The 26,874-nt window shown below is 43.6% G+C and overlaps 1 protein-coding gene across 4 annotated transcripts in view; it reads right to left on the bottom strand.

The window, feature by feature from the left end:
- Positions 1-6,156: 6,156 nt before the first annotated feature.
- The window catches only part of PCYT1B (phosphate cytidylyltransferase 1B, choline), a 114,438-nt gene continuing 93,720 nt past the window's right edge, over positions 6,157-26,874 (bottom strand). For 2 of the 4 annotated variants that reach the window (XM_037512591.2, XM_037512590.2), the window contains exon 8: positions 6,158-9,346. In XM_037512591.2, coding sequence (XP_037368488.1) covers positions 9,134-9,346 — 213 coding nt within the window. In that variant the 3' untranslated portion in view covers positions 6,158-9,133. Of the gene's footprint in view, positions 9,347-26,874 lie in introns of all 4 variants that reach the window. The other 2 variants (XM_037512593.2, XM_037512592.2) reach the window with 2 other exon arrangements.

The raw sequence follows: 26,874 nt of genomic DNA, 5'->3' as shown, positions 1-26,874 counted from the left end.
TTCAAAACATGATCCATGGATAGGGGACACACACACACACACACACACCCCCAAGCCAGGACACTTTTGACAGCAAGAAAGAACACTAGGCTGTCCTGGGCCCATCGGGCGAGGACTCATCCATGCAGGTCCACATGGGACTCTGGACTACCCGTGCCAGAATTACCTGACATGCTGGTAAAATGCAGATTTCTTGGCTCTGCCTCAGCTCTGCTGATAGAGATTCCCTGGGCTGGAGGCCCAGGGGTCTGTCTTCGCAGATGTCCCGTGGGAATTCTTAAGCACACGGTGAGAACTGCTGGCGTAGGCAACGTTTCACTTTAAGGGCTCTCGGTTTCATTGTCCCTTTTGGGGACCTGGGGCAGCACTGACACCAGAACCCAGCGCTTCCAAAGCTATCTGGCTGTGATGATGTGCTTCGCAAACAACCCAAAGAGATCTTCATGTTACCAATATGTCATGCTTCGAAACATTCTGTGGTAAATGTGTCTTAATGGTTTTTTTTTTTTTTTTGAGAGCTTCATAACCTGAATATTTGTTACTAAAAACACAATACTGCTGGAAAATCTCAGGCGAGGCACTTGGGTTTGAATGACTGAGGGAGTGTTCATGTTGGAAAGTCAGCGTGTTTGCCTTGGGCCTGCTCTCAGCTAAGCTGTCAGTTAACACGCGATAGTTTTCTTTTCTATAAAGTAAGCAAGTCGAACTACATGGTTGCAAGGCACCTTCCAGGTCTGATATTGTATGGCATTCTTTAAAACCTAAAATGGGGGGGCCTCCCTGGTGGCGCAAGGGGTTGAGGCGCAGCCTATGAGGCTATCTGCAGCCTCTGCAGCATGAGTTTGATCCCCGGCCAGGGAGGTGACCCACATGGCGCAGCAGACCTCTCCTGGCTTGCCTGCTGCTCCCCTCAGCAGTGCATTTCGGTCGATCTGCCTGTTCTGTTCCCCGCTCTGTCTCTGGTGAATCCTCTCACCACCCCCAACCCCCACCCCACTGTGCCTCAGGTTCTTGTATGCATAAATGGATGAGTCTTTAAAAAAAAAAAGCCTATAATGGGGAGCAGCTACTAATGCACTGCTTTCATGTTATGATATATTTTGTCTCAAAAGACAGAACCGGTGACTCCTGAAAGGGAGAGTGGTTTTAGTTAAATTTAAAATTATTGATCTGCATTTTACCAAAAGTCAGCCACTGTGCTAATCCATCATTCCTGACAGAGAAATAGCATCCTTGTAGCAGCCACCCTGCCCTGTTTTGAAGTTCATAAAGTGCATTTGAAACTCACAAAGAGAGCCTCCAACTCAGTGGTCCCTGGTTTCATGAAGCGGCTGCCAAGCCATTGCTATGTTTTTACTTCCTTGTCCTCTTTTGAAAGTTCTTTCCAAAGAACAACACAAGTTTACAAATGATCAGCTGCTGGTATTTTCAGATGTTTCCCTCATAACACATAAATGTACTCTTCAATCACGTGAATAAATCATAAGGCATCACCTAGAGGGGGTTGCCTCTGCAAAAGGTTTCTGGAGACTGCCGCCCAACCCTATAACTTTTGTGATGATGGGAATGTTCTCTATCCATGTCCTCCAGTGTTGTCACCACCAGCCACCTGAACATTTAAAATGTGGCTAGTTCAACTGAGGAACTGGATTCTTTTTTAAGATTTATTTATTTATGCATACAAGAACTGGGGTACAGGCCAGAGGTGTGGGGGGTGAGAGGATTCACCAGAGACAGAGTGGGGAAGAGAACAGGCAGATTGGCTGAAATACACTGCTGAGGGGAGCAGTGGGTGAGACAGGAGAGGTCTGCTGTGCCATGTGGTCTCCCTGGCTGGGATCGAACTCATGCTGCAGTGGCTGCGGATTGCTTCATAGTGCTGCATCTTAACCCCTTGTGCTACCAGGGAGGCTCTGGATTTTTAATTTTTATTAAACAAATATCTACCTGTGGTTAATGGCCACCATATCAGACCATGCAGCTATATGCAGCCATAACAAGCTGGTGAGCTTTTAAATTGACATTGGCCACCCATTTTCACCAGTAGTTGCTCTGGGTGTTTAAGAGTACCCTTGTTATTTCCTTGCCTGTTGGTCTTAAAATGAATCCTTAGCCTTCTGTCCAGTGATAAGGACAGAAGTATTATGTCACCAACATAATACTTGTCTCTCTTTGGATAAGAAAAGAAAATGATACCTAGACCTTTTTTTGTCTTAGCTGCATGTTGGTCAGTTCTCATCTTTGCTAGAAAATCTCTTTGAATCCAGTTCCTCTCCTAGGCTCACTCTTTTTCCCGGAGTTGAATCATTTGCTATAACCCAGGGCATCTCAACCTGGCCACATCAGACTCTCCAAGGCCCGGGCCCACTTCAGATCCACTCCCTCAGATGGTCTCTGGGAAGCATTTTAAGAAGAGTTCCCTAGCAGATGTGTGACCAGGTTAAAAAATACTGATAAAGTCTGAACCATAAACCAGTTTTTGAGAATAACTAGATAGCTGGCTGCATCAAATCTTGTCTACCTGGCACAGAGCAGCCTAGAGTCCTTGCAGAACCTGAGTGTGGTGTACTCTGTGCAAGAAAGAATTCAAGTTGCTGATGACCTTAAAATAGGGAGATTGGCCTAGGTTATCCAGGGGACCCCAATGTAATCATCAGGGTTGTCATGAGTAGAGGAGAAAGGCAGAAGGCGTGTTCAGGTGACACGAGGAAGGCCGGACTGGTGTTGATGGAAGGGGATCACGAGCCAAGGAATGTGGGTCAGCTCTGCAACCCCTTAATTTTATTTTTTATTTATTTAAAAAAATTTTTAAGATTTATTTTTTTACTTTTTTTTACTTTTTTTAAAGATTTATTTTATTTATTTATACCAGCACTGGGTACAGTCAGAAGCGCGGGAGGGTGAGAGAATTCACCAGAGCCAGAGCGGGGAACAGAACAAGCAGACTGACGAAATACACTGCTGAGGGGAGCAGCAGGCGGCAGGAGAGGTCTGCGCGCCATGCGGGACCCTCCTCCGGTGGCCGGGGAGCAGCCGGGGATTGAACCGGCGCTGCAGAGGCTGCAGGCAGCTTCGCAACCCAGCGCTCAACCGCTGCGCCACCAGGGGAGACCCAACCCCTTCATTTTAGACCCATGTTGACATCCAATCTCCAGAACTGTAAAATAATAACTGTTGCTTTCAGTCACTAAGTTTATTACAACATTAGAAAACTAATATATCCCTCTCCAACTTTTCCCATGTACAAAACATGGAAACAAATGGAAAAATAATGACTCCGCTGGGTTCATGTCAACTTACAGTCAGCTTAGCGAATGGCATCTTGTCAGCATCCGTCCAGTGGAATGTGACTACCAGACGAGAAGAGCTGGTTGTCTCTCAAGCGATAGAGTCAAGTCTTCTGCCATGGGTATGGCAGATGACGGGTTTTCTCTGAACTTGGAAATTTTAGTGACAAGGTCATTTGCAAGTATAAGAAGTTGAAAAGTTCCCTGTGGAAAAGGTGAAGTGTCCCGACTTTTTCAGGTATGAATTCATTCAGTCATTTACCATGAAAGGTTACTTATCAAATACTTTAGTTGTGTCTAGGCTCGCCATCAGAGAACTCTGCTCTTACGAATATAGTCGAAAATTGCAGGTCGATTCCTTAACCCCCCACCCCCGCCAAAGAAAGATGATGATGGTGAGAAGAATAACAATTGCCCTTAGAAAACAACAGTCACTGGTCCTCTCAACGTTTCTCAAGTTTTCCACACTTGGTCAGTTGCAGCTGAGATTCAGCTAAGACGGTGTTTTTTTTTAGAACATAGGTCATGGCAGTGCGGCAGGGCCTAATGAAGACCAATTAGCATCTACAGCTGTTTGTGCTTTTTTTTCAAGGCTAAGCTTCTGGTGCTTTATTTTTTTTTTTTTAAAGATTTATTTATTTTATACAAGAACCGGGGTACAGGCCAGATGCGCGGGAGGGTGAGAGGATTCACCAGAGACAGAGTGGGGAACAGAACAGGCAGCCTGACTAAAACACACTGCTGAGGGGAGCAGCAGGCGAGACAGGAGAGGTCTGCCGCACCATGTGGGAACCTCGCCGGCCGGCCAGCCGGGATCAAACCGGTGCTGCAGAGGCTGCGGACAGCTTCACAGCGCTGCACTCAACCGCCTGCACCACCAGGGGAGGCCCTGTTTGTGCTCTTAATGATATTTTCCAGACTTTACTGGTTATTTATTGGTTTTTACTTGCTTGCTTAAAGAATTTGATCACTGATGAGACTTTGGCGTTTGTGAACGGCTGGACTTTGTCTGAAAAGCAACCTAGTGGGAATCTTTTTTACCTAAAAGCTCCTGCTGAGCTTCTGGAGAAGTTGCTTAAACATGTCAATCCCAACAGGCAATGAGGCCTCCAATATGAGATGATTGTGTGTGTGTGGTTTGTACGTGTGTTAACATTTTTGATAGTGTACCTTTTTATCACAGGGGTTCTGTTGATTTACAAAGGCTAATTCTCTTTGGGGCAAATCTTGGAATTCTTCAACACATGAGTTTTATTTTGCCTGAGATCGGATTGTTTATCCCTTGAGAAGATTTCTGAGGTATCACAGAAGTCAAGAAAAAACTGGTAACTGTTACTGTAAATACAGCCTGTCAAGAATGTGTTTGAGCCGTGTGGCAAACCCAAGCTAGATGGTCTATGAATGATAGGTATTGTTTTTAAATGAATTCCCTTGCTGACTACAGGCCTGGCTTTATTTCTTCCAGAGTCTCAGCTAATGTTAGAACTTGTCACTTCAAAGCACTAAACCTCACCAGATGAAGTGAATGGAAGCTCCTAAATTCAGCTAGTGGGGGCATGAGCGCTTCTCAGAACCCGACATCTGCCTTAATTGCTGACATTTGGAATCCTGATGGAGGGCCTCCGCCCCCATCTATCTGTTTGCAGCTGAGTTTCCCCCAAGATAGTAAAGTGGTGGAGCTGGCCAATTTGTGGCATTTAGGCCCAGGTGAAAAGCATTCCGTCGGGAGGCCCTATAAGGAGGGTGGGTAGAAGCCGGAAGCCTGAGGAAGCTGCAGTGAGTCCTGCCACTGATGCCATGGGTTGTGGAGGCCCCTGAGGCCTGGAGGGACTCCCCACTCCGCGAAAGGTAAGCACGTTCTCGTGGTCACCCTCACCCAGGGACTATGCAGGCTGCCTCATGAATTCAGACCTTTACAGGCAATAGGCCACCTTAGAAACCACTTCCTTCAGCCACCTCATTTCTCTAAGGCAGACGCTGAGGCCAGAGGAGTAAAGCGGTTTGGCCAAAGTCACAACTCAGCAGTGGAACTTACAACTCAGGGTCCTGACTGGGCTCCCCACATGCCCTCCCCTGCAGATGGGTCTGCGCCTCACTAGCTTTAGAGTCAGGTTTGGGCCTTTGGCAACGGCCAGGCTTGGGCCCGGGCAGCGGGGTGCAGGGTTCCATCCTTCCGAGATGTTGGGGCCACAGCGGGGTGAGCCGGGCCAGCGGCTCGGCGGTCCCTCCCCCATGGAGGCGCCTCAAACACGACCACACAATAGCAGGCTTTGAAGGAAGCTGAGAAAGCAAAGTGCAATTCTGTATCCCTTTATTTAGAAACAAGTCGGGAATGCCGTATGTGGGAGCGGGAGCGGGTTGGGGCGGCGGGGAGGGGCGGGCTGATTCCAGTAGTTGGCATTCTTCAGCACCAGAGCAAAGGCTTGGGCACAAGGTCGTGCGTGACCCAGGCGAGTCGCCGTCATCTTGTCTTGTAGGTACAGCATAGTCTTAAGTAGTTATTGTCTTCTTATGGCTTTGTCCCGGGACACATCGCGGTGACACAAGAGAAAAGTCTAGAGAGAAGCTGAAAATGCCTCGCGAGCTCATTCTTTAAAAAAAAAAAAAAAAAAAAAACAACAAAACGGGTGGCCGAGCCCAGCACTGAGGGCCGGGAGCTGGGCTGTCTCCGGTTCACCGGCGGGCGTGAGGCCCTCTCGCCCCCGCCGAGGGTAACTCAGGGCTCCCGTGAGACCCGGCCACGGAGGGAGGACAGATCCCTGCTCTCCCCGGCCCCCCTCCGAGGACGGACCCGCAGGAACTGCAGCCTAAGGCATGAGCCAGAGCGCTGCCCCTCCCCCGACGCCCGGCTCTGCCCCCCCCAGAGCCCCTCAAAGGCAGGCCTGGGCCTCAGGGTCGTTGTTCTTGCAGTCCTCTGCCCGTCCGAGCTGGCACGCAGAGGCCGGCGGGCCAGGAGCCGCCCTGTCGGCCTGACTGCGCGGTCTCAACGCCCGCGTCCGAGCTGGTGGGAGGGTGGCGGCTGATGGCCGCATCCCCGGGGGGCCTGGTGGCTAAGGGAGAAGAGGGAACTGACAGGGACCTGACAGGCTGCATGGTGCCTTCTCGCCTTGTGTGCCTGGAAGGAAGCCTGCTTTCCTGCCCCTGGGAAGGTAACTCCCATCCGTCTGGACCATTTTCATCCCCCTTCATAAGCAGCCCTCTGCCGGGCTCCAAGCGGCTTTCTTCCCCTTGCAGGGCTGAGAATCCTGCCTTGCTTTTTACCTGCTCACCTCTCCGATCTCTTAAAGCACTTGGTGCATCTCTCACTTACTTCAGCCTTAGTGAACTCGCTCTTGACCCAGGCAACTGTGTGGCCCAGAGCAACCCCGTCTCTTCCTGGAGGTGGGAGGGAAGACAGGGCGACAGCAACAGCCAGGATGCACCAAAAAGTGGGTTGCAGAATCCCCTCATTCCTTCTCGGAAGTTCTCTAGTTTTAGCAAGGTAGGGAGGCATGGTTAGGGGGCGGAAGGAACATAGGTAAGATTTCCGTCCTAGCCGAGGATTCTTTTGGCTCATCCCTGGAATATTCCAGACATGGTCATTCCCCATCCTCGGTAGCTATGGTGGCACTGATCTGAGGCATCATGGAAGTGGCACCTGTCAGTGTAGAGTATAAGGCCTGCAAACTTATCAGCCTTAGACAGTAACCCCACATCATTTGATCCAGAGTGGATCAGGTAAAGGTGATCTGGGCCAGGCCATGGAGTAAGCACATGGAGTAAGTGAGGCCTTCCCAACAGTTCCCCTACAGAGAGTAAGGCCCTGAAATGCCTTGAGAAAGTAGATTTTCTTGAACCTCCTTTCTTCACTTCAAGCACCTCTTTTCTTCCCTGTCTCACAACCCTGCCTTGCCCAGCTACAAGTTGTCAGCCAACTGCAATGCTGGCATAAGTGCCCTGAATGCCCTGGCTACCTGATGGAGACCAAGTGGGCACCAGGGAAGAAATGGGGCCTGTGCTCTCTCAGGAGCAATGCTCCCAGCCTTGTCCACCAAATTTCTCCCACATGGTGTTGCTGCCAGCTCTCTGCCCCACAGAGGTGCTCAGCAGAATTCTGGAGAAAGTGCCAGAACAAGGGGTTCCATGCCAGCTAAGGGCTTCATGGTTATGCTTCCCAAAACACCACTCATCTCCAGCTGGGCAGAGAGGGAGGTCAACCCCAACACAAGGCGGGGAAAGACATCACCTGCCTTCATGGGTTGCCCCACTTGTTATTCAGAAGGCAGCTTCCCAAGGTCTCTGAAAAGGGGTGCTTCTGTCACAGATGCTGGGCTCTGCCCACAAATTTCTGGATTGAGCCTCTGTTCAGTCAGGCCTCTGGCCTTACAGAGACAACCAGGCAATGCTGCTTTTACCCAGGAGTGTGGTTCAACACCCTGACTCCACCTGCCTGTTTTCTAACTGAATAGGGCATAGTAACTTCAAATAACTGAGCAGGAATGCTTGATCTGCATGCCACTTGGCAGACCTACGGCGGTGCGGGTGGAGAACTACAATCCACTTAGACCAATCAGATGCGAACATCAGAGCTGGGGTTTGCACAGTGCTCTGGAAATCTCTTTGGAGCCTCCTTGCACCCATACATAGGAAGACCCTGAAAACAACATATTAATTTCTGGGTTGGGACAAGACAATTCTACGGAATCCAAGATGAGTTCTTGACAAAATGCCCAAGTCACAAGGGAACAAGATAGTTCTTTAGACCAAGGATTTCAGCGGGGTATTAGGGTGAGAGCAGGAGGAATAGATTATAAAATGCCACCTCCACATATTTGTATTGCATATGGTAGACACCCTGGATGGCATATTTGGGGCAACATAGAACAGACACGTGCAGGTAGCACCCCCTATTGGTACACTATGTGGGTTGGGACATCAAACTGTTACTTGAGGTCTACGAAATGTTAACTGGTCAGAGATGGATGGGAGAAGCCATTCTGTAAGAGCATCTGTAAGGAGAAGCTTCAGGAGACATTTGCCATCTGCTTAACTTGGAGTTAAAACAATGCCACTCCTGTTTTTATATCTATAGGGTTTTTCTTTGTTGCATGTCCCATAGATTAAGGTAATTTCTGGAAAACAATGGAGTCAACCAATGATGGAAGAAGTACAACCAGGAGCACGTGGGGCTATATGTGCCATTCTCCTTGACAGATCTGTCCTTGAATGAGAAGTTAAGGTTCACACAGGATGAACTTTTATATATCTGGCCTAAAGCAAGGCTTTGTCTATGCACCATATTCCTGTAACTGGAAAAATTGATGCGCTGCAACATTGGGTCTCAGTGGCTGAACTGAGAAGGTTGGATTTCGTCTTTAACTTGACTATTTCAGAAGCACTTGGCCACCTCTATTGGAAACAACTTTATTCTGGCAGAGCTTGGGTGGTAGGAGATAATGCGCAGGACCCTTACAGAGCCGGAAGTAGCAGGTTGAGGGAAGAGCTGTTTCCACAGGAGATGTACTTGATGGGGGTGGGTGTAAGGACCAAAGAAGAAGGTGTTCCCCTCATTGCAAGTCTCTCAGGGGTGTTCTTCTTTCCTTAGCAAGGTTAGAGTGATTCTAGATGATGCTAAGAAGGTTTGTATAGGTTGTCCGGCTGGAAAGCTCCATGCAGAGCTTAAGTCTTGGGCTGAGTGGAGACTGAGGGAGAGCTGGTCCCAAGGCCTTCCCTTAGAGCTCACGGTCTCCCTGCTGAGTTGACGCTCCTTGTGACTATGACCCTCCAAACACCACCCAGGCGTCCCTGCTCGCCCTCCCCTCTTCCCCAGCCTGTGTGGTGTGGCTCCTGTCATCTACCAGCAACCTTTACTTTTCATCCTCATCCCCCTCACTCATGCTGCTGATGGAGGCTGAGGCTGCTTTCGGTGAAGAGGGGGGTGAGGTTTTGATTGGGAGCCATGAGAAGGTGGGCGACGGGGAGCGGGAAGGGGACCGGCTCCTGGTGGGACTGCTCACAGGGCTTTGCTTCGGGGACAAGGCCTGCAGCATTCGGCTGCTCCTCTCCTGGAACATCTGTTTCTGAAGAGAAATGAGAGAGGCCTCTGTTACGTTAGCCTTCTGACGGCAGCACAACAAAAAGGAAAGGCGGGAGGGAGAGCCGCTATCCCAAAATGCCTGCACCCGAAAACACAGACTCTACTGCATTCCTTGCTGTCCAGGACTGCCTGTGGGGAGGAGCTGAGCACAAGTCAGGGGCAATGAGATGCCAACATACAAGACTGCGCCTTCTGGCCATCCTTCCTGCATCCAGGAAGGATAGAGTATGTATTACTTGCTAGGCAAATGGTAATATTCAGGGTAGCAGAAGGGTAACTCGTTCTGCTAAAAAAAAAAAAAAAATCCTCAGGCTTGTGGCCATGAGGAGTCGCACCATAAAACAAGATGTGGAATGTCAGATGGAGCTATGGTCTGTGAGAAAAGTAAAATGAAAGATGACAAGGTGGGGTGGAGGACAGGTGGGCTACATGTGAAAATAGGGCGCTCAGGGGAAGGCCTTGCTGAGGAGATGCTATTTGCACAAACAGCTGAAAGAGATGAACGAACACCAGGGCCGCGCACTCCAGAAAGGCCACGGAGGAAGGGAGCACCCAAGGAGGCCACTGTGGCTGGAGTGAGTGACCGGGTGAGGAGGGACATGGGAGAGGGTAGGAGGAGGCTACCGCAGGACTAACGGAGGCCTGTGTCATGCAGGGTCTGGGCGGCCCTGTGAGAACGCTGACTTTTACTCTGAGAAACCTCTGGAGAGTTCCTTTAAGTGTGCAGTTCTGAGCAAAAATGTAACAAACTCCGACTTCGGTTTTTAAAGGATCACTGTGGTAGTTATGCTGGGAAAAGACTACAGGGAAGCAAGGGCAGGAGTGAGGCGAACAGTGATGAGCTGGCTGAGATAGAGCTGGTGTCCGAGCTGAAGACCGAGCTGGTGTCCTGGACCGCAGGGATGACGTGAGAGCGGAGAGCAATGGCTGGGTCTGGTGTACTTCCCCCACATTTTTATTGACTTATACATCAAGCCCTTTTTAGTGTGCAGTTGTGACAGATTGTGTGACCACCACCATAACAGGTATAGGAGAGGCCCAGCCACCACCCAATTCCCTGGGGCCCTTTGAAATCACCCCTTTCCCACGATGGCAACAGATCTGTCTTCTATCCCTCTAGTTTTGCCGTTTCCGGAATGTTCTCCAAATGGACTACTGTGGTCTGGCTACCTCAGGAGGTAGAGCCAATAGGACTCGGAACAGATGATGGGGAAGGGCGGGGATGGGGGTGGGGGTAGAAGAGGTTCGGGTAGAGAAATGGGTTTTCCAAAAATGGCTTTTCAGGTGACGAATGCCCAGTGATTTCCAAACTGAGTCCTTCACTGTCCTGTCTTTTGGGGAGAGCAATCCTGGTGCTGCCAGCCCATCTGATCGCCTGCCCTGGCATCCACCTCAGGCCCCAACCCAATGCTCCGCCCCGCCCACTTCTGAGTGTCCTGCCCTCACTTCTCTCCATTGCTCGCTGCTGCCGGGCCTCAGCCCCCAGCTCAGTCTCACCTTTTGATCCTAAAATGGTTCTGAGAGTCAACTCTCCATGAACCAGTTTAGATTTGTCATTTGAATTAATCATTTTACGAAGCACACCTGGGGCCTCTGGGGACCAAGTGCTGTATAGGAGGAAGGGGAAGAGGATAAAGTCAGTGGTCGTGGCTCCTGGGCCTTCTATGATGGCAGGAAGGTGGTGAGACAGGCTTGGCAGAGAGCAGCTTCTGAGCAGGGGGTACTAGTACTGTGCCTGCTGCCCTCTGCCCAGAAGCTGGCTCTGCTAAGTGCTACTCAGCAGACAGTACTCAGTAGAGCTGTTTGGCCTGACTGGGAACCTGGGTGCCTGTGGAGTGGCAGCAGCTGGTGCTGAGTACCAGGAGGAGGTGAGATTTTTCTCCCTGACAGTCTTGGGAAAGACTTTTATCAAGTGTCACAATTGTGGTCCTTGGGTATGAGCATAAAAGTAAAGAAAGCATAAGGAAAAGGGTGAGGGTTGACTATATAAAAGTTTAAAGCTTCTGTATCGCAAGCCAACATGAAGGTGGATGGCAATGAGAACAAAAGGGGCGTGAACATTTAACCTCAAGTTACGATCTTGGTATCACACAGGGCTTACGAATCAAAAAGAACACAAAACTTCCATAGAAAACCGAGCGTGTGGTATATACAGGCAATTCACAAACAAGTTATAAATGAACTATAAAATAATGCTTGGCATCATCAGTCATCAAACAAATGAAAAGGGAAGTGGGAACCTTTTTAACCTATCAGGCAGCTAAAATTTTACCTTCCCAACTCAAAAATTTCCCAGCCTGACGTTGACCTAGAGCACAGTATGAGACAGAGGTGTCAAGCACAAGGACTTGACTTGCACATATTCTGGAATATTTGTGCAACAAGAGAACAGCCATCATGCCATATAGAGATTTTTCCTTGTGATGAGGACTCTTAGGATCTACACTCAACTCCTATACATGTATATGAGTAACCGTGTGAACTGTCATCATGACATAAGTCACGTTCCAAAGAAGTATATTTATCTTACAATTGAAAGTTGGACCTTTGGACCAACTTCATCCAGTCCCACCCTCCACCCCCCCACCGCCACCTCCATCTCTGGTCATCACAAATCTTTTTTTTTTTTTTCCCCCAGATTCCACATATAAGTGAGATCATACCTCCTTTCTCTTTCTGACTTATTTCACTTCGCATCATTCCCTCAAAGTCCATCCATGTTGTCACAAATGACATGTTCTTTCTCCATTCTTTCATCAACAGACACTCCAGTGCTTTCCATGTCTTGGCTATTATAAATAACACTGCCATGAACATGGCGATGCAGCTCTCTTCAATATCATTTTTTAATTTCCTTTGGACCTATTCCCGGTAGTGGAATGTTGGATCATGGGGTAGTTTTATTTGTAACTTTTTGAGGAATCTCCATGCTGTTTTCTGTAGTGGCTGTGCCAGTTTACCTCACAGCACAGTGCACAAGGGTTTCTGATTCTCCATGTCCTAAACAAGCATTGTTGTCTCTTGTCTTTTTGATGCTGGTCATTCTAACAAGCATGAAGTGATAATATGGTTTTGATTTGTGTTTCCCTGATTAGTGTTATTGAGTATCTTTTCATGTACCCATGGGTCATATTACTTCTGTAGAAAAGTGTCTACAGAGATACTCTGCCCACATTTAAGCTGGATTATTGTATAAGTACTTGATATGTTTTGGATATTAACCCCCTATCAGATACATGGTTTGCAAACAATCTCTTCATTATAAAGGTTTTGTGTTTGTTTTCTTGATTATTTCTTTCTCTGCAGATTTTTTTTTTATTATAGTTTGATGTAGTCCCACTAGACTTGCCTGTGCTTTAAGTATCACATATAAAAGAATCATGGCCAAGACACATGCCAAGGAGTTGTTCTCCTAATGTTATATCTTACGGTTTCTGTCCTTACATTTAGTCCTTAATCCCATTGCAGTTATCTGTGAGTGGTATAAGATAGGGGTCAACTTTTATAATCTTTTTTTAAAATTTTTAAAAAGTTTTTTTTTTAAAGATTTATTTATTTACACAAGAACTGGGGTACAGGCCAGAGGTGTGGGAGGCTGAGAGGATTCACCAGAGACAGAGCAGGGAACAGAACAGGCAGACTGACAAAATACACTGCTGTGGGGAGCAGCGGGCATGACATGAGAGGTCTGCCATACCGTGTGGGAATCTCCCTGGCCGGCCGGGAATCGAACCTGCGCTGCAGAGGCTGTGGACAGCTTCACAGCACAGCTCAACCTGTTGTGCCACCAGGAGGCCCAACTTTCAATCTTTTACATATAAATTACACCACAACCATTTGTTGGAGAGACTCTTTTCTCCAGTGAGTACTCTTGACTCCCTTGTCAAATATGAATTGAATGTATATGCATGGGTTAATTTCTGGGATCTCAAGAATGTTCCATTGTTTGTTTTTATGCTAGTACCATGCTGTTTTAATTACTATTGCTTTATAACTAGAAATCAAGAAATGTGGTGACTCTCATTTTGTTTTCAGGATTGGTTGACTATTTGGGGTATTTTGTGGTTCCATATATAGTTTAGGATTTTTCTATTCCTATAAAAAATGCCTTTGGAATCTTGATAGGGATTGCTTTGAATATATAGATGCCTTTGGGTAGTACTGACATTTTAACAATACTAATTCTTCCAATTCATGATCATGGGATGTTTTTCCATTTATTTAAAATTTATTTTTATTTATGCATACAAAAACTGAGGTGTATACCAGAGGTGCGGGTGATGAGAAGATTCACCGGAGACAGAGCAGGGAGTAGAACAGGCAGATCTAGTGTAATACAGTGTTGAGGGGAGCAGTGGGTGAGACAGGAGAGGTCTGCTGTACCATGTGGGCCAGGGATCAAACGCATGCCCCAGTGGCTGGTGATAGCTTGATAGTGCTGAGACTTTAACCCCTACACCATCAGGGAGGGCCTCTATTTCTTTTGTCTTCAATTTCTTTTATAAGTGTCTGACAACTTTCAGTATAGAGATCTCTTTTTGGTTAAATTTATTCCTAAGCATTGTATTGTTTTTTTTTTTTTTTAAGATTTATTTTTATTTATACAAGAACTGGGGTACAGGCCAGAAGCGTGGGGGGGGGGTGAGAGAATTCACCAGAGAGAGCGGGGAGCAGAGCAGGCAGATGGACCAAAGACACTGCTGAGGGGAGCAGCAGGCAAGGTAGGAGAGGTCTGCTGCACCATGTGGGTATCTCCCTGGCTGGCCGGGAATCAAACCTGCGCTGCAGAGGCTGAGGACAGCCTCACAGCGTAGCGCTCAACCCTCTGCGCCATCGGGGAGGCCCCTGTGTTGTTTCTTAATACTGTTGTAAATGGAAGCATTTTATTTTTTCCAGACAATTAGTAGAAAAACAACTAATTTCTGACTGCAAATTTTGTATCCTGCAACTATCAGAGTATGTTGAGTAGATCTGTTTTTGGCTTGCGTTTTCAGGATTTTCTAGATATAAAATCATGTCATTAGCTAATAGAGCAAGTTTATACTTCTTAATTCTGATGCCTTTCATTTCTTTTTCTCGGCTTTGTTGGTCTGGAAAGGACTTCAGTGCTATAATGAGTAGGAGCGTGTGGCAAGAGTGGGCACCTGGGTCTCCTGCCTCATTCCTGATCTTAGGGGGAGGCTTTCAGCCTTTCACCGTTGAGTCTTAGCTGTGGCTTTGTCATATATGGCCTTCATTATGTTGGGGTATGTTTTTTCTACACCTAACTTGTTAATTTTTTATCATGAATGTATGTTGAATTTTGTTAAATGTTTCAGTCTATTAAGATAAATATCACTTTCCTCCATTTTATTAAATGGATGTATCACAGTGGCTGATTTGCATAGGTTGAATCATCTTTGCATCCCAGGGATAAATCCCACATAATCATGATCATCTTGTTAATGTGCTGATGAATTTGGTTTGCTAGCATATTATTGCAAATTTTTGCATCTATGCTCATCAGGGATATTGTAGTTTGCTTTTCTGATAGTATCCCTTTCTGATTTCAGTGTCCGGGGAACTATGACCTTGTAAAATGATTTTATAAAAATCCCTCAATTTTTTGGGAAGAGTTTACAAAGGATCGGCATTCTTATTTAACTGTTTGGTAAAATTTCCCCATGAAATTATCTGCCCCAAGATTTTTTCACTAGGAGATTTTGATTACTGAATCAGTTTCTTTACTAGTAATTGATCTGTTCAGATTTTCTATATCTTTCTGATTCAGTCTTGGTGGGTTGTAGGGTTCTAAGAATCCTTCCATTTCTTCTACATTTTCCAGTTTGTTGGTGTATAGTTGCTCATAGTAGCCTCTTAGGAACCTTTGGTATCAATTGTAATGTCTCCTTTTTCATTTGTAATTTTGTTGATTTGCATCCTATTTGTTACCCTTGCATAGTCTAGCTAAAGCCTTGTCAGTTTTATATTTGCAAAAAAGGAACTTAGTTTTTTAAAAATCTTTTCTATTTTCGGGCCTCCCCGGTGGCGCGGTGGTTGAGCGCTGGGTTGCGAAGCTGCCGGCGGCCTCTGCAGCGCAGGTTCGATTCCCAGCTGCTCCCGGCCACTGGAGGAGGGTCCCACATGCTGTGCAGACCTCTCCTGCTGCCAGCTGCTCCCCTCAGCAGTGTACTTCGGTCCTTCTGCCTGCTTTGCTCCCCGGTCTGGCTCTGGTGAATTCTCTCACCCTCCCGTGCTTCTGGCTGTACCCAGTGCTTGTATAAATAAATAAATAATCTTTAAAAAAAATCTTTTCTATTTTCCTAGTCTCTATTTCTGTTCTAATCTTTATTATATCCTTCCTTTGCTAACGTTGGGTTCCTTTGTTCTTTAATTTCTTACTGTAGGTATTTATTACCATGAATTGCCCTTTTAGAAGTGCTTTCATGGCATCCCTTCAGTGTTAGTATGCTGTGTCATTTGTCTCAAGATATTTTATTTCCCTTTTAATTCCACCTTTTATCCATTAGTGGTTCAGGAGTGTTAATTTCCATGCATTCATGAATTTTCCAGTTTTCTTTTTGTTATTCATATCTAGTTTCATACGACTATAGTATGATTTCAATCTTGAATTTGTTACTCTGTTTGTGGCCTAATACGCCATCTATCCTAGAAAATGTTCATTGTACTCTTGAGAAGAATGTGTATTGTTTGATAGAATTGTTCTGTATGTGTCTGTTAGGTCCATCTGGCTTATAGTACTATCTAAATCCACTGTTCCATTATAGATTGTGTCTGGATTAGAGACCCCATGTTGAGAGTACAGAATTAGAGTCCCTAGATATTACGGTATTGCTATTTATTCCTCCTTTTAGCTGTTAGTTTTCGCTTCATATATTGGAGTGCTCTGACGTTGGGTACAAAAATATCTGCGATTGTTGTATCTTTTTAATGAATTGGCCAATTTATCCCCTTATATAATGGCCTTCTTTGCTCTTTTAACTATGCAGCTTAAAGTTTGTATTGTCTGATACAATCAGCTACCCCTGATTTTTTTTTTTTTTTGGGGGGGTATACCATTTGTTTGAAATACCTTTCTCCATCCTGCCACTCTGTGTCTTTAAAGCTACAGTGAGTCTCCTGTGGGAAGCATATCATTGGATGTTTTTAAAATTCCATTCTGTTATATCTTTTGATTAGAGAACTTAGTCTCTTTACAGTTAATAGAATTATTTGATAGGGAAGAATTTAATATTATTGCTATTTCGTTCATTGTTTACTGGTTTTACAGATCCATTGTTCCTACTTTGTATCCTGTGGCCTATTGTGCTTTCCTGTCTTTTTGTATCCATATGCACTGACTTATGTTACTTTTTGTAATTACTGCAAAATTTTCCCTTTGGTTACCATGCATCTCACATAAAATATTTTTTTAACACCCTATTCTAACCTGATAACATCATTAAAATTTCTACACTTTCAATTTTTACTTCTCCTTCTCACATTTTTGGTTATTGATGTTACAGTTCCCATATTTTTAATACTATATAACCCATAACAGATTATTTTTTTAAAAAGATTTATTTTTATTTATTTTTAAAGATTTGTTTGTTTATGCATACAAGAACTGGGGCTCAGGCCACAGGTGTGGGGGGTGAGAGGACTCACAAGAGACAGATTGGGGAGCAGAACAGGCAGACTGACTGAAATACACTGCTGAGGGGAGTAGCGGGCGAACAGAGAGGGGTCTGCTGCACCATGTGGGTTGTTCCCTGGCCGGGGATCGAACTCGTGCTGCAGTGGCTGCAGAGAGCTTCATAAGTTGCCTCTTAATCCCTTACGCCACCAGGGAGGCCCCAAGATTTATTTTTATTTATGCATACAAGGACTGAGGTGTATACCAGATATGCATTCCCACCAAATTCTTGCCAGCACCTGTTTGTTGTCTTTCACCCTCTTGAAGATCGTAATGCCAATAGGTATAAGATGATATCTCATGTGGTTTTAATTTGCATTTCCCTGATGATTAAGCATCTTCTTGGGTAACTGTTGACCATTTCAATGTCCTCTTTGGAAAAAGTGTATTTCATTCTTTTTTTTTTTTTAAATAGAGGCATGTTTATTTATTTATTTGTTTGCTTGTTTGTTTGTTTGTTTATACATGCACTGGGTACAGTCAGAAGCGTGGGAGGGTGAGAGAATTCACCAGAGCCAGAGCGGGGAGCAGAGCAGGCAGAAGGACCGAAGCACACTGCTGAGGGGAGCAGCGGGCGGCAGGAGAGGTCTGCGCGCCATGTGGGACCCTCCTCTGGTGTCCGGGGAGCAGCCGGGGATCGAACCGGCGCCACAGAGGCTGTGTGCAGCTTTGCAACCCAGCGCTCAACCGCTGCGCCACCGGGGAGGCCCTGTATTTCATTCTTATACCCACATTTTAAAGCTTTTTAAAATTGTATGACTTCTTGATATATTTTGGATATCAACCCCTTATTAGGTATTTGGTTTCCAAAATTTTTCTCTCATTCTGTAGGTTGCTTTTTCATTTGCTGTGCAAAATTGAGTTCCCATTTATTGATTATAGCCCCAGTTATTGATTTGTGATTTTGGCATCATATAGAAAAAAAATCATTGCCAAAACAAATATCAAGGAGCATCTTCCCCACATTTTCTTCTAGGAGTTTTATGGCATTAGAACTTGTGTTTAAGTCTACAATCCACTTCAAGTTATTTTTCATGAGAGATGTAAGCTAGGCATTCAATTTCATTGTTCTACATGTGTTCTCCAATTTTCTCATCAGCATCTGATGAAAAGACTATCCTTGCCCATTGAGAATTCATGGCTCCCTTGTCCACTATTAGTTAACCCACACACATATGGATTTCAGGGTACTTGATGCTTTTCCTGTGACCTCTATGTCTACTTTCGTGCTGGTGCCATACAGCACAATTATTCTGATTCATGAACTTGGGGTGTCTTTCCATTTTTGTCTGCCTCTGTTTATTTCAGCTGTCTTGTAGTTGTTACTGCATAAATCTTTAACATCCTTAGTTAAATCTTACTAAGTATTTTACTGGTTTAGTGCTAGTGTGAATGGGATATTTTATTTCTTCAGATGTTTTATCATTAGTGTAAAAGAATGCAACTGCTTCCTGTATGTTGACTTTATATCCTACAAGTTACTGGAATTCTTTATTTCAAATTTTTTGTGATTGACTCTGTGGCATTTTCGATATGAAATCAAACAAAACCTGACGATTTTACTTCTTGCTATCCAGTTTGGATGCCGTTCATTTCTCTGCCTTGCCTAATCATTCTAGCGTAGGAACACCAGCACTATCTTGAATAGGGGTGCCTGTAAGTAGGCATCATTCTCTTGTCCTTGATCTTAAAGAAAAGGCTTCAATTTTTCTCCATTGACTATAGTTATCTGGGAGATTGTCATAAGTGGCCTTTGTGATGTTAAAGTTCATTCCTTCTACTCCCTGTTAAGAGATTTTATCATAAAAAGGATGTTGTGTTTTGCCAGATGCTTTCTTCATCTATTGAAATCATGTAATTTTTATCTTTCATTTTATTGATGTGACGTGTTTGCATGTATTGAAACACCCTTTCACCTCAGGGATAAGGCCCACTTGTCATAATTTATTCAATGTGTTCTTGAATTTAGTTTGCTAATATATTAAGAATTGCTACAACTGTATTCATCAGGGATATTATTTTTTCCCTGTAGTATCCCTACTAGTTTGGATATCAAGGTAGTGCTGGCCTCAGAGTAAATTTGGAAGTGTTTTGTCCTCAAACTTGAGGAAAATTAATACATTCTTTTCTTTTTCTTTTTTCTTTTTTTTTGTGGGACCCTCGCCGGCGGCTGGGGATTGAACCGGCACTGCAGAGGCTGCGGGCAGCCTCAGAGCCCAGAGCTCAACTGCTGCACCACCAGGGGAGGCCCAAAATTAATATATTCTTTAATGTTGAGTGAATTCACCAGTGATTCACCTCTTTCTCCTCCTCTTCTGGTACACCCATTATTCTTGTGTTGGCATTTCTAGTAGAGTCTGATAACTTTTGTAGGGTTTCTTCACGTTTTTCCAATCTTCATACTCTCTCCTCTTTTCCCTGAATCATACATAAATTCCTATACATCAGATGGCTTATGATCTCATCCATCTGATCTGTTCTATTTCCATTGTGTTTTAGTGCATTCTTTATCTTCTAGATTAAAATAATTTTGAAAATCCTAGAGTTGAAGTACTCAATCTCTTTGGTAAAGTTCTTTCTGTTCCTTAACTATATTCCTATTAATTGAATTACCTCTCTGAGCTTTGTTCACACAGCTATTTAGATTTCTCTAAATAGCTAGATTGTGACTCTGTGTCTTTCAATTTTTTGAATGTCATTTCATCCTCTTTTGACCTTTAGTGTTTTTATTGAGATTGCTGATTAATCATATAATGGTCTCATAATTTTTCTCTTGCTGTTTTCAAAATTATTTCTTTGGCTTTGGCTTTTGCAATTTTAATGTGTCTCAGTTTAGTACCTCAGGTTCACTCTATTTTGTAGCTTTTGAGTCTAAAGGCTCTGGATGTCCATTTCTCTCCCCAGGTTTGGAATGTTTTTAAGTCATTATGGCTTTAAATACGTCTTTTATTCTTTTCTTTTTCTCCGGGAATTCCCTTAATGTGGATATTATTACATTTGATTGTGTCCCATAAGTCCTGAAAGCTGTTCTTCACTCTTTTTCATTCATTGTTTTTGCTCTTTTGACTAGATAATTTCAAATCCCCTGTCTTCCAGCTCACTGATTCTTTATGATTGAGACTGCTGTTGAAACTCTTTTGAGTTTCAGTTCACTGTACTTTTGGGCTTTGAGATTTCTGGGTTTCTTTTAAGGTTTCTACTTGTTGACCTCATATTCATGCATTGTCTTTCTCATTTTGTTCAATTGCTTGTCCATCCTTGTAATTCACTAAACTTAGCGGATTATTTTGCATTCTTTGCTAGTTCATAGATCTCCTTTTTTTCAGGGTCAGTTACTGGAGTTTTATTGGTTTCTTTTGGTGGTATCATGGATTTTTCATGACTCTCAATTCCTCCCATATCACCACACTGGTACATCGAAATAAGTTGCCTTCTCTTCTAGACTTTACAGTTTTGCTTGGCAGAGAGAGTTCGCCAGTCAGCTCAGTAAAGGTTTCACTATGCGTCTAATGACAATGTCCTTGGGTGGTTGATTTTTGTTATCTGGGCCTATTTGGGGGCCAAGTAGCTATCTGAGCTCTTATGGAGACTCGTGCTGTTGGATGGGACCGCTGGCTTGGGTCCCTGACCAAGGAAGGCTGTGTGTAGGTTCCCCAGCTGTCTGGGGTCCTGGTCTGGCTCGCTAATGGTCAGGACTGGGTGTAATATTTAGCAGTTCAGGCTGTACATTAGCTTCTCTGCACTGGTGTGGCAGCAGGGCGAGTTCTAGGGCCTACATGACTGGCTGTTTGGGGATCCAAATGAGGTAAGACATGCATAATGAAATCCCTGGTTAGATAGGGCCACTGGTTTTGCTTTGCCAATGGGGAAAGCCATGGGCTGTGCTCTCTGTTCAAGTGCCACTGTAAACAGGCTGTTGGATGGAATACACAGCTTCCAGTGTTCTGGTCAGCTTCCATGGTGGGGCATGCTGAACGTTATATTCAGCAGTTGGCAGAGAAACTAAAATGCAGCTCTGTGCTGGCACAGTGGAAGAACTAGCTCCAAGGTCAGCCAGACTTGGCTTGCTGCACAGAGCCACCGTCTTTGCTCTTGAGGTTATCCTCTCTGCCTGCTGGATTTTCTGCTCAAGCATTGCTGGGCTACACACCTTCTAGGTGTTCTGGCCAGGCTTTCTTGACAGATAAGCCTGGGAATTTCTACAGTGGCAGGGCAAGAAGTCAGTACCCCTGTCTAAACAGAGGAAGACCAGAATCTGGGGGCTGGAAAACCTCTGAAGACAGGCAGACCCACATTGTGCCAAGTTCTCCAGTTAGACTGCACTAGCCTGGTTCTGCAGATGGGCAAAGCTGTTGGCTGGGACTACTACTTGGCAGTGCGGGTGGGAATTTGGTCTGCCATGATCCAAATGGTGGTTGTTGCAAGCCCTTCCCCTTTGTCCATCACGATCAAATCCCTAGTGGTCAAGAGTCCCATAGATCCGCCTGGTATCCACCTTGGGCTCTTTTACCACTGGAAGAATTGTAGGCACAGGGGAGGCCTCAGCATGGTGTTACAATGGCCTGGGGAGAGGCAATACATTGTACAGCTAGCCACCCCTCCTACCCGTAAAATGCAGTCTGTCTTGATCTTTGGTTTTTTAAAGATTAATTTATTTATGCATACAAGAACTGGGGTATAGACCAGAGGTGCGGGGGGCTAGAGGATTCACCAGCTACAGAGTGGGGGACAGAACAGGCAGATTGACTGAAATACACTGCTGAGGGGAGCAGCAGGAGACAGGAGAGGTCTGCTGCACCAGTGGGTCAGCCCTCTGGCCGGGATCGAACTTGTGCTGCTGTGGCTGCGGACAGCTTCATAGTGCTGAGACTAAACCCTTGTGCCACCAGGAAGGCCCCGTCTGTCTTGATCATTGTATTACAGGCTAGGGGTTCAACCTCACCCTTATGTTCCAGGATTCTCTCATTGGTGTCTTGTCTATATGAACAGTTGTTCCTGTGTGTGAGAGCGAAGTCAGGAAAAACCTATGTTGCAATTTGGTGATGTCACTCTTCCAAGTTTTTATTTTTTTAGTTTGTAATGGGCACTGTTGGTGAGAGTGTGGCAAACAACATATTTTTCTTACTGCTAGACAGGTAAAATAGTAGTCCCTTTCTGAGGGGTAATTTAGCAATAAGTGCAAAATATTTTCTGAGGTTAATCAGATGTAAATAAATACTGTGTACATTGCATATTCATTGCAACATCCTAAGAGATAAAACTGAACTTCCTAAACAGGTTAGAGAAATACTGCACAACTCCAAGATAATATAGTAAGCACCTGATTAAAATCAAGTCCTTACAGACTATTTAATATGAGAAAATGCTCATGAGCAAAGTAAAAATGATGTTAGAACAGTATGTTCTGTGTGATCCCAATATTGTAAAAGGAACTAGATAGATAGGGAAAAAGATTGGGCAATTGCCTTGGGATAATAACAGACTACTGTGGATGATGAGCCTAGGGGTGATTTTTTTTTTAGTCTTTTTATTCTTTACTGTCTAGTAGTTCTGTTATGAACATATATTTTATCATCATAAAAAATAGGATAGGAAGAAAAATATCTGAGGCAAGGTGATTAGGCTGAAGGGCATGGCGATAATGACACATAAGGGAAAATATTAAGGCCTCAGGCACATCGTCAATCTCTCCCACCCTGCACACATTCTCCCTTTATAAACTCGAGCCCATTACTCCTTAGAATCTCAAATCTCCCCTAGCAGATATAATGGAGATGACTTGCTGATTGCTAAGATCCTTTCCAGATTTACAGTCCCATAATTCTACAGATCTGTCAATTATTCACCTTCCATTAAGGGCATTGATAATTCTGCCTAAAGACATTCAACTCCCCTCAAAATCAAACGCACACAAAATAGTGTAGTACAACAGCATTACCTTAGATTAAGCCCATTTATGAGACAAAATCAAATGCCAAAAAGGCTAGGTGGCCTATTATTAACAACATTTAAAAAAAATCCTTGAACTTCTAGCAGGCACTTTAAAATATGTGTTTTTATTACTGTAATCTTTAAGTATATTTTTAGTGGCAGCCATTAGCCCTCCTGCTGCTAATGGGTTGTCAGCATTTCCATTAGAAGCCCAGTTTCTAAGGAATCTGCAACTTGTCTACTATAGTTTGACTCAAGCTCATAACTGAGAATATTCTGCCTAAGAAGGTGAAAGAATTTGAATCCTTAATGATAAACAATAGTATCGTACTTCATGAAATGTGATATTCGTATAAAACAACTCTAGGACTCGATCTGCAAACTCTGATGTGTTTCTGGTGCATTTTGAAGGGCGGTTCCCTTGCAAAGGACCTAAATTAAATCAGGTCAGGAGACAGTTCGTAATGAGCTTCCTGGGAAGAAAAGCACTTTAGAAATATAATAAATAATGAAGACCATAGCATGGCACTTTCAAAGAGAAAAGGTATTTAAATTCAATGTTTTACTGTATTAAGAGGTTTCAGTTATAAGTTTTCCGCCAAGAAAATAATCCTATTTATAGCCCTGTCCATATGAAAGTAACTTTCTGTTTTCCCTTCCTACAAAGTTTTCCCTTTTAAAGTTCTTAACATCTAGGGAGGCAGTAAGCTCTTAAGTATCTTTAAATGCTTCAGTATTCACATATATTCTGGCATAACTACCAGGAAAAAAGAAAATTATCCTACTTACATCTGGTTTGCACCTCTGGTAAGTAAGATGGGATTCAAGGAGAGTTTCAATTCTGGTCAAATGCGCAGACAGCTAACCCTTCCACACAATGTCTAACATGGCCTGAGGAGAGGCGCTGCCAAAGGGCTTTAATGTTTAAAATAATTTACTCCTCCCAAGAACTCTAGCAGCAGCTGAGAAGCAAAGAACTTCCCCAAGGCGGCCTAGCTAGGGAGGGAGGCCTGCTCCTGAGGACCTGTCTTGTGACCGTTACTTTCAGTCAGAAGCTTTTCATGTTTACTCATATTTATTTTACCTGTGCATTGGTTGAAGAGAAATTTTTGTAACCAACTGTCAAAGTGGGGAATCCAATCAATTCAGCTCCCCACGCTGAATTTTATATTCCTTTTCTCAAAAATCAAAGCAGTCTTAAATATTAAGCAGCAGTTACTAGGATACTAACATTAAAAAACTCAAGCATCAGACAACAGCAAGTGCTGGAGATGTGGAGAAACTGGACCCTTACGGGAATGTAAAATGGAATTCTATTAGGATAGTTATTCCACTTCTGGACATAGACCCAATAGAATGGAAAGAAGGGGCTTAGAAACATTATTCACAGTAAAAAGGTTAAAAAAAAAATCCAAATGCTCATTGACAGATGAATGGATAAAACAAATGACGGTACACAGAAAATCTGTGTGTGCGTGCGGGTGCATAGGTAAATATATATACACACAATAGGATTTTTTTTCTAGCATGGAGTAGATACTTCCATGATAGATGTTGAAAAGAATATGATGGAGGGTTTTCCAGGAATGGAAACCCAAAAATCCAGTATCTGAGGATACAGCAGTGAAACAATAGAAAAAAAAAATCAATGGTCACGTTTTCCAAGGTATAATTGACATAACATTGGATTAGTTTCTGATGAGCAACATGGTTTGATATTTGTATATAGTGAAATGATTACTACAATGTCAACATTCATCACTATATAAAGTTAGAAATTTTTTCCCTTGTGATGAGAACTTTTAAGACACATTGGTAGCACCTTTCAAAAAAGGCAATACAGTACTAACTATAGTCACCATGCTATATATTACACACCCAAGACTTACAAGTGCAATTTTGTCTACCGCGTAGTCCTTCAACCATTAACCCACCTCCACACCTTGGGAAACCATTAATTTATATCTATGAGCTCCTTTTTTTTAATGAGATCATAACAGTACTTCTTTCTGTCTGACTTCTTTCACTTAACATAATGCCCCCAAGATCCATCCATGCTCTGACAAATGGCATTTCCATCTTGTTATCGCTGAAGAACATTCTATTTCATGTAGCTGCCATATTTCCTTTATCCATTCATCTGGCAGTAGACTCTTAAGTTGTTTCTTATGTCTTAGCTACTATAAAAACTGCAATGAACATGAGGTACATGTCTTTTCAAGTTGTTTTCCTTTCCTTCAGCTATATCCTCAGAAGTAGAATTACTAGATCTTGTGGTATTTCTAATTTTGAGGCATCTCCATAACTATCTTCCATAGTGACTACACCAATTTACATTACCACCAAGAGTGAGTGTTTTTTTCTCCACATCCTTGCCAACAATTATTTCTTGGTTACCAAATTAACTTCTAATTGTTCAGAGTAGTCCCTTTTAAAACTTTATATTTTTGTGATCTCAGTTGTAACTTTTTCATTTCTGATTTTAAATCCTCTTTCTTGATGAGTCTGAAAAGAAACCAAATTGACAACCTTTAGCCAAAGATCCAGTTCTTAATTTCACTGATCTTTTATATTTTATTGATTTCTGCTGATATTTTCTTTCTTGGGCTTCATATTTTTTTTTTTACTTCTTGAGGTATAAAGTTTGAGATTTTTCTTGTTGATATGTCTATGTGAAGCTACATCAACTTCCCTTTTAGAACTGCTTTTGCTGGATTTGCATTTGTCTCAAGGAATCTTTTCATTCTCATTTGATCTTTTACCTATTTGTTCAGTAAATTGCTGTTGTATCACCACACATTTGGAATTTTCCAGTTTTCCTCTTATAATTAATTTCTATTTAGGGCCTCCCCAGTGGCACAGCGGGTTGAGCGCCGTGCTGTGAAGCTGTCCGCATACTCTGCAGCGCGGGTTCAATTCCCGGCTGGCCAGGGAGATACCCACAAGGCCGCGCAGACCTCTCCTGCCTCGCACGCTGCTCCCCTCAGCAGTGTCTTCAGTCCGTCTGCCTGTTCTGCTCCCTGCTCTGTCTCTGGTGAATTCTCTCACCCTCCTGCACCTCTGATCTGTACCCCAGTTCTTGTATAAATATTAAAAAAAAAATAACTTCTATTTAAATAACATTGTGGTCAGAAAAGATGCATGATATAATTTCAATCTTCTTAAAGACTTGTTTTGTGTCCTAATATAAGTCTATTCTGGAGAATGTTCCATACACTTTAGAGAAGAATGTGTAGTCCGTTCCTCTGCATGGAATGTTCTGTATCCGTTGATAAAAGTGGGATATTAAAGTCCCCCATTATTGCATTGCTGTGTCTCCATTTAGGTCTGTTAATATTTGCATAGAGTATCTTTCTCCACCTCTTAACTTTCAGTCACTGAGTCCTTATATCTAAAGTGAGTCTCCTGTAGTCAACTCTGTGCTCTGATTGGACGGTGTAGCCTACTCACAATTACAGTAACAATTGATAGGTGATAACTCTTTTCTGGTTTTGTAATTCCGGTTTTTCTTATTCTTAGTGATTTCTTTAATGGCAAATTTATATTTCTTTCTCTTTATATTTTTGTATCAGTTTTTTTTTCTTTGTGGTTACCGTAAGGCTTACATATAACAGGTTATATCAAAGTCTATTTTAAGTTGATAATAAACTTAAGTTTGAACACATTCTAAGTTTCTACATTTTTATTGTCTGTACATTTTATACTTTCAATGTCACATAATACATTTTTTTTATCCTGGGTATCCCTTAACTACTTATAGTTACAACTATTTTTATGTTTGTCTTTTAGCCTTCATAACCAGTTTTCTAAGAAAGTATTGCATTAATCTAAGTTAGGTTATTGAAAATTTTGGTATATATATACTTTCATATTTTCCTGTTGTTGTTAGTACCCTTTTCAGCTTC

The sequence above is a fragment of the Talpa occidentalis genome, unplaced genomic scaffold (assembly GCF_014898055.3).
Source record: "Talpa occidentalis isolate TD23 unplaced genomic scaffold, MPIMG_talOcc4v2.1 talOcc4.15, whole genome shotgun sequence".
In the NCBI taxonomy this organism is placed as follows: domain Eukaryota; kingdom Metazoa; phylum Chordata; class Mammalia; order Eulipotyphla; family Talpidae; genus Talpa; species Talpa occidentalis.
This window is presented reverse-complemented; position numbering and strand designations above follow the sequence as displayed.